This window comes from Olea europaea, chromosome 12, assembly GCF_002742605.1.
Source record: "Olea europaea var. sylvestris chromosome 12, O_europaea_v1, whole genome shotgun sequence".
In the NCBI taxonomy this organism is placed as follows: domain Eukaryota; kingdom Viridiplantae; phylum Streptophyta; class Magnoliopsida; order Lamiales; family Oleaceae; genus Olea; species Olea europaea.
Window position 1 is genome coordinate 10487816 of NC_036248.1, and position 6785 is coordinate 10494600.

The 6785-nt window shown below is 35.0% G+C and overlaps 1 protein-coding gene across 1 annotated transcript; it reads left to right on the forward strand.

The window, feature by feature from the left end:
• The first annotated feature begins 1962 nt into the window (after positions 1-1962).
• Positions 1963-6312, forward strand: LOC111405568 (LRR receptor-like serine/threonine-protein kinase GSO2). The gene is made up of 4 exons (XM_023034514.1): positions 1963-2596; positions 3839-4099; positions 4195-5064; positions 5565-6312. Exons 1-4 carry the CDS (start codon positions 2167-2169, stop codon positions 6029-6031), a joined length of 2028 nt encoding a protein of 675 aa, XP_022890282.1. The 5' UTR covers positions 1963-2166; the 3' UTR covers positions 6032-6312.
• The last annotated feature ends 473 nt before the right edge of the window (positions 6313-6785 follow it).

The following is a 6785-nucleotide window of genomic DNA, read 5'->3' on the forward strand; positions in this document are numbered from 1 at the left end:
ATTATTTGATCATTGTATATTAGGAGTAAATGTGCACAAAAGTCGCCCCCCGGGGCACATCCAAGTTGGCAAAGGAAGGACAGTGCAGGGCTCGCAACCCCAACGTGGGGAGTTCGATTCCTGGTTGGAGCAGCTGAGTGTTGTAATAACCAGAGGAAGGGTTGGAGCAGTTTGGTGATGCAATAACTATGGAGGAGGCTCCCTTGGGGCTAGGAGTATAAAGGTTATTCGAACCCTGGTTAACTTGGGCGCATCCCGTGATTTACCTCCCTGAGCTGCAGAGGGGCCGGAAGTTCAGGGACGAGGATATAGTCAGGTGTAAGTTGGGACACCTCGTTAAAAAAAAGAAAAAAAATTGTGCACAAAAGTCGTAGCAATTAATGACAAGCTTGGTAGACTTGAACACGTTAATGTAGCTTCTATTAAAAAAACTGCAAATGAGTTCAAATAAAGAAAAAAAATTAAAGAACAAATTGCACCATACTTCTAAATTTTTCAAGAAAGTACATATAAATTTCAAATAAACAATTAAAAACAAAAATTTTGAAAATCACTTTCTTTTTTTAATTATTTATTTAGAATTTATTTGTACTTTTTTTGGAAATTTTGAAATTATAATTGCAATTTGTTATTTATTCTTCCTTTCTTTATTTTTGTTTTTATTTAAGAATGATATATTCATTATTTTACAACTTTTAATAAAAAAAATGGACGAAAATGAAGATTTTCGAAATGTAATATGAAAATAAAGGTGAAAATGTCAAAAATGAAAAGTAGTAACGTTTTATACAATAATATTGAAATGTATGGACGTTTTGTCTAATTACCCTATTAATAATTTATTTGAACTCATTTGCAATTTTTTAAAAATTTGGGAGTTTAATTGCAATTTGTACTTTTTTTTGTTTTATTTAAATATGAGGGTATGCTTGTCATTATTTATTTTTTTATTTTTTTTTTGAGAAATTGGTTGAAAAGGACATTTTCAGTAATGAAAAGTGAAAATAGAGGTGAAACTAAAAAAATAAAAAATAAAGATATTTTGCACCATAATATTAAAAATAAGAACGTTTTGTGTTAATTATACATCATAAAATTTTTGAATGGGACCTGTATTGATTAGTTCTGATCTACCCTCAGAAAATCACGATAATCAACGGCCAGAAACCATCTTATCTTTTTTATGATTCCGAGTCACAGAAAATCACTTGCCTGCACACTTTGTCTCTTCTCGTTGGACAAACTAGAAAAAGCAAACACGAGAAAGTAACTCTATTGCTGGGCCCTACTTTGCTTAATTAAGAATGATTATTTTAAATATGCATATCTCATCATAATCTACTTATAAGATAATTAACTCGAAAAATTGACATTTATAAGTAGACTAGTTTTAGCCCTTCTTTGAGCTCATTGTTCGAAAAAAAAAAAAATATTTTTAAACAGTGTTTTGATATTATTTTAACTACACATTTTAATAAAATAATATTACACTTAAATTCAAAATTTTTTATTATCTTTAACCACGTATTTCCCATCAATATACTATTTAAAATTATTTTCTTCTCCAAAATGGAGCTCAAACAAGGGCTTAATGTTCTGAAACGTTACTTGTCTTGATTTTGGATCATTTTAATTTGGGTTAGAATGTGAATGATTTTTTTTTTCCTTTCTAATCCTTAAAATATATTTATTCTTAGTAGTTTGTTATGGGTACATCATTTTTCATATCATGGTTCACAGTACATTCACTATAAGGATGGGATCCATAATTGAAATAATTGCGAACCCCGCTCACAAAGAAGGCTGTAATTGTACTGTCCTACATGGACTGTACAAACAGCAATACCCATTTTCTTAGTAGTTTAATAATGAATCGACTAAACTGAAAAAAAAAAAATAAATAAAAAATCCGTAAATATATTTTTTGAGGATATAACCTACTGGGGGTAGAAAACAAAAACATGTGAACTGCGAAGACCTGTGCTTCTCTTTGTCTACAGCACGCTTCAACGTCGAGATTCCTACCTAATCGGAAACAAACAAAAGACAACACCACACACATATTAGAAGAAAAAAATCGAACCCCAAAAATTTCATCATAAAACACCCCAAAATAGCCCAGAATTCCTCAATCCTCACACTTCACAATCTGAGCCAAAACAGAACATGGTTTCCTCACATTTCCTCTTCTTTTTCCTTCTACTTCTCACACTTTCCTCTCCAAAACCCATATCTGCAAACCCTGAACTGACAGCTTTAATGGACTTAAAATCAAGCGTTGACCCGGAAAATGCATATTTGTCTTCTTGGGTTGTTTCGGGTGATCCGTGTGATGGGTCCTTTGAGGGGGTTGCCTGCAATGAGAAAGGTCAGGTGGCTAATATTTCTTTGCAGGGTAAAGGGCTCACAGGAAAACTTTCGCCGGCGGTTGGTGGGCTTAAACACTTGACGGGTTTGTACTTGCATTACAACTCTTTGTATGGGGAGATTCCTAAAGATATTTCCTACTTGGCTGAGCTTAGTGATCTGTACTTGAATATCAATAATTTTTCTGGTGAGATTCCATCTGAGATTGGCAACATGCAAAGCTTACAAGGTTAGTTTTCGGTTTTTCTTTCGTTCTTTCTGTCACTATTTCTCCTTTCGTTCAATAATTTCGGGTTGATTTTCTCAAATCTTGTGATCCTGCAGTTTAATATATATATTGCTAAGTAAAGTAGAATTTCTGCATCTGGGTTTCCCTCTAAAAAATTAAACCTTTATGGAATGATTGGTAGATATCACAGTGTTGAATTAATGGTTTGATGTATATCATTTAAATGTGTGAATTGGAAAAGTTGCGTGTGAACTTATTTTTGGTTAACAGAATATAATCCATGCACCAATTTATCCAACACATACTAGTGATCAGTATTGAAGATGAAAATCCAGCTAAAATGTTGTTCACTATGTATACTGTTAGTTCTGCTTAATAAACATGTACTGATGTACACAATAAAAATAAATTCCTGGATTATATAGAAGAAGACAAGAACTTTGCCATGAGAATTGATCTTTTCCGATCTATTTACCTTCTTTCTGCACCCGATTTATGGCTTTTAATAAAAAGTTTCACTTTTCTTGCAAATGGTTGTGCATTTCTTAATTAAAGTTGAGGATTTCCCTCCTCCTAAAAATATTTCATTTCCATTAATTTATTTCTGCTTTTATGACATTTATTTGGTGTATTTTTGGAAAAATTAATATTTTTTCTTCGGATATGCTAGTCTACTGTGGTTGTAAGATTTTTGTTCACCTTTTTTTCTTTTTTTTTTTTTAATAAAAAGCCTAATTTTTTCATCACAAGATGTGCACCTTTTAAGTTACTAATCAAAGTTAAACGTGCATTGCACGTTATTTTAAAAAACTTTATAAGTGATGTGAAACTAATATTTGGTATCAATATGTTGAAGGATTTGATGAGTGTTAGACGAATTTACAATTAAAAAAAAAAAAAATTAGCATAGAAATTTAAGAAAATAAAATTGTACTCTCAAAACTCAATTTCTATGATTCAAATTTTTTGTAATGATGAAATACTATAAATGAGCAATCTTTTTGAGGTGAAAAGCTGTTTTTTAGTAGTGTATCGAAAAATGTTTTGTAAGGCATTATTGAAATAATTGAATTGTAGAGATGTTAAAATCGTCCAAAAAAATGATTCTCCCTTGATATAATCTTTTAATATATTATAGATATTCGATGTTCTTGTGAAGTTTTCAATGTAGAATCAATTGATTTTTGTTGGCATTTTTCTTTTGCATTTGAATTTACAGTCCATGGTCCATTCTCTGTGCAGTTTTGCAGCTCTCTCATAACCAGCTCACTGGAAGCATACCAACCCAACTGGGGTCTCTGAGGAAGCTGAATGTATTGGCTCTGCAATCTAATCAGTTGACTGGGGCAATTCCAGCTAGCTTCGGAGAAATAAGAGTATTGATGAGACTCGATTTAAGTTTTAATAACCTCTTCGGATCCATTCCTACAAAACTAGCTGATGCTCCATTGCTTGAAGTCCTAAATGTCCGAAACAACACTCTTTCTGGAAATGTTCCTCTTGGTAATTTATCATTCGCTTAGTCAATGTGTACTTTTAGATGTTTGTTATAGATTTCAAGAATGACCTTTTGATTTTAACTTTTGTGATTAATGAAGCTCTGAAGAGATTGGTTGATGGATTTCATTACGAGAATAATCCTGGGCTATGTGGAGATGGTTTTCCATCCTTGAGAAGTTGCAATGCTTTAGACAATGTCAATCCGAATAGGCCTGAACCCTATGGTGGTGGCTCGACTAGACTCCCGACACGAGATATTCCTGAGACTGCCAATCTAAACTTGAACTGCACTAATGGTCATTGTTCGAAGTCATCAAAGACCTCACCGGCATCGGTGGCGGTCGGAGTAGTCGTGGTTTCTGTTATTGTGTCAGCCATAGGTATTCTTACCTTCACACAGTACAGACGTCGTAAACAGAAACTCGGGAGTGCATTTGATATATCCGACAGCCATCTCGGTAATGACCAGGCCAATGAGGTCATTAGAAAGAATGGTTCTCCTCTTGTCAGTCTCGAGTACTCAAATGGGTGGGATCCATTGGCTGAGGGTCGGCGGTTTGGTGTCCCCCAAGAGGTTATGCAGAAGTTCAGGCTCAATTCACAGGAGATAGAGACAGCTACTCAGTATTTTGCGGATAAGAATTTGTTGGGAAAGAGCAACTATTCAGTGACATATAAAGGAACTTTACGAGATGGATCTGCTGTTGCTATAAAGAGAATCACGAAAACTAGTTGCAAGTCTGAGGAAGCTGAATTTTTGAAGGGATTGAATATCGTAACCTCACTGAGACATGAAAATTTAGTTAGACTCAGAGGGTTTTGTTGTTCTAGAGGTCGTGGCGAGTGTTTCCTTGTTTACGATTTCATTCCAAATGGGAATTTGTTTCGGTATCTCGATTTCAAGGAGGGTGATGGTCAGATTCTTGAATGGTCTACCAGAGTTTCTATCATCAACAGCATTGCTAAAGGTTAGGTTTACTGCTAAATTCCTGATAAAGTTTTGCAAGCAATTATAACACGATAGTGACATGTTTGATATGGAGGATTTGACTTAGAAGTCACAATATTGGCTAAGAAACTAAAATTTCATTCATTATAACAACTGATATTTCGTACAAAACATGCATGGTAAGTTGCATTAGCGTCCAATGAGTTCCTTTTTCTCTTTGGTTCCATAACATTCCCCCACCGCCCATTTTATTTTTTCACTAGAAGGTCTAACTTTACAAGCTATCGTCTCATTGTGCCTGAATCTCTTTAGGTCCCAGAAGATGTTATAAAATTATATAGGTTATTCCTTATTGTGTTTACTTCATAAAGCTGCACAGTAACTCCAAATTTAATAATTAAGATCCCACAGGTCTGCTTTTGGTAATGCCTTCTGTATGATGGAACACAATTTTCATCAATTCATGATCGTTCGCTTTATCAGTTATGCAAATTCCAAGGTTTTTATTCTCATAAGCAGGTATAGAGTATTTACATGCATTCAGCATGAACAAGCCTTCTCTGGTTCACCAAAACATTTCTGCTAAGAATGTGCTCATCGACCAGCAATTTAAACCTTTGCTATCTGATTCGGGCCTACACAAGCTTCTCACAAATGACACCATCTTCTCTGTACTCAAGACCAGTGCCGGAATGGGATATCTTGCTCCTGAATATACTAATACCGGACGGTTCACGGAGAAAAGTGACGTTTATGCTTTTGGGGTGCTTGTTTTCCAGATCCTTTCAGGGAAGCGTAAATATACCACTTCCATGCGAGCTGCTGCTGAGTCGTGCAGATTCCAAGAGTTAATAGATGCAAATCTCCATGGGAGTTTCTTCGAACCAGATGCTGTAAAGATTGCAAAAGTTGCTGTGTTGTGTACACATGATTATCCAGAGGAGAGGCCGTCAATGGAAACAATTATACAGGAACTCAGTAACTAAGTTAATTTCTCCTCCTATTCACTAGTTCCCCCAAGTCCTTACTCAAGCAACGTCTAGTATGGTAGCCGGATTGGAGATAGATTCCTACTGACTTAATGGTGAAAACCTTTAGGATTGACTGTTTTATGGCACAGTCCTTTTGCTGAGGACTGAGGCTATTTTGTGAATGTTGTCTTAAACCATTGTCAATGTCGAATTTCAGGGCCTTTTTCCCCTTTAATCTCGTGTATTAATGTAAAGGATTCTCTCACTTTATATCTTTTGCCTCTGTTCTGACTTTACTGATACGCAGTATTAGACGCGATTCAATTGACAAGTGCAGGATTTTGACATTTCTTACTTCCTCTATATTGCCTGAAATTGTCTAGGCCTCCCTATCGTAACGTAAATATATTGCATTGTTTTCGGTTTGCAAAATTATCAGGTGAGACTGTACACCTCTCCGTGTTAAACTCGAGTCATTGGACCGTCTAGACTGTACAGGACGACCGACAAATTTCATTACTTTTTTAATCTTGCGAAGTCGCGTCCAACTCAACATCTCCTTTTGAGTAGTTGGGCGGGTGCAAGTGATAATCATCGTATTTTGACCGCAAGCACACTTTTTACTTTAACTGATGGGTGCAGTGCATATCCAGCTAACAATGTTTTGAGTTTGTCTTCAATTCTGTAAAGCCATGTCCTGTAATAATTGTCTAATCTGTTTTTAATTGTTGGATAATTTAGTGCTTCAAATTATCGGATCTTTCATGTT

Coding starts and splice junctions, on each gene's coding strand:
- LOC111405568 (XM_023034514.1), top strand. CDS start 2,167: ATGGTTTCCTCACATTTCCTCTTCTTTTTCCTTCTACTTCTCACACTT. Junction 4,100..4,194: donor TTCTGGAAATGTTCCTCTTG/GTAATTTATCAT, acceptor TGATTAATGAAG/CTCTGAAGAGATTGGTTGAT. Junction 5,065..5,564: donor CATCAACAGCATTGCTAAAG/GTTAGGTTTACT, acceptor TCTCATAAGCAG/GTATAGAGTATTTACATGCA.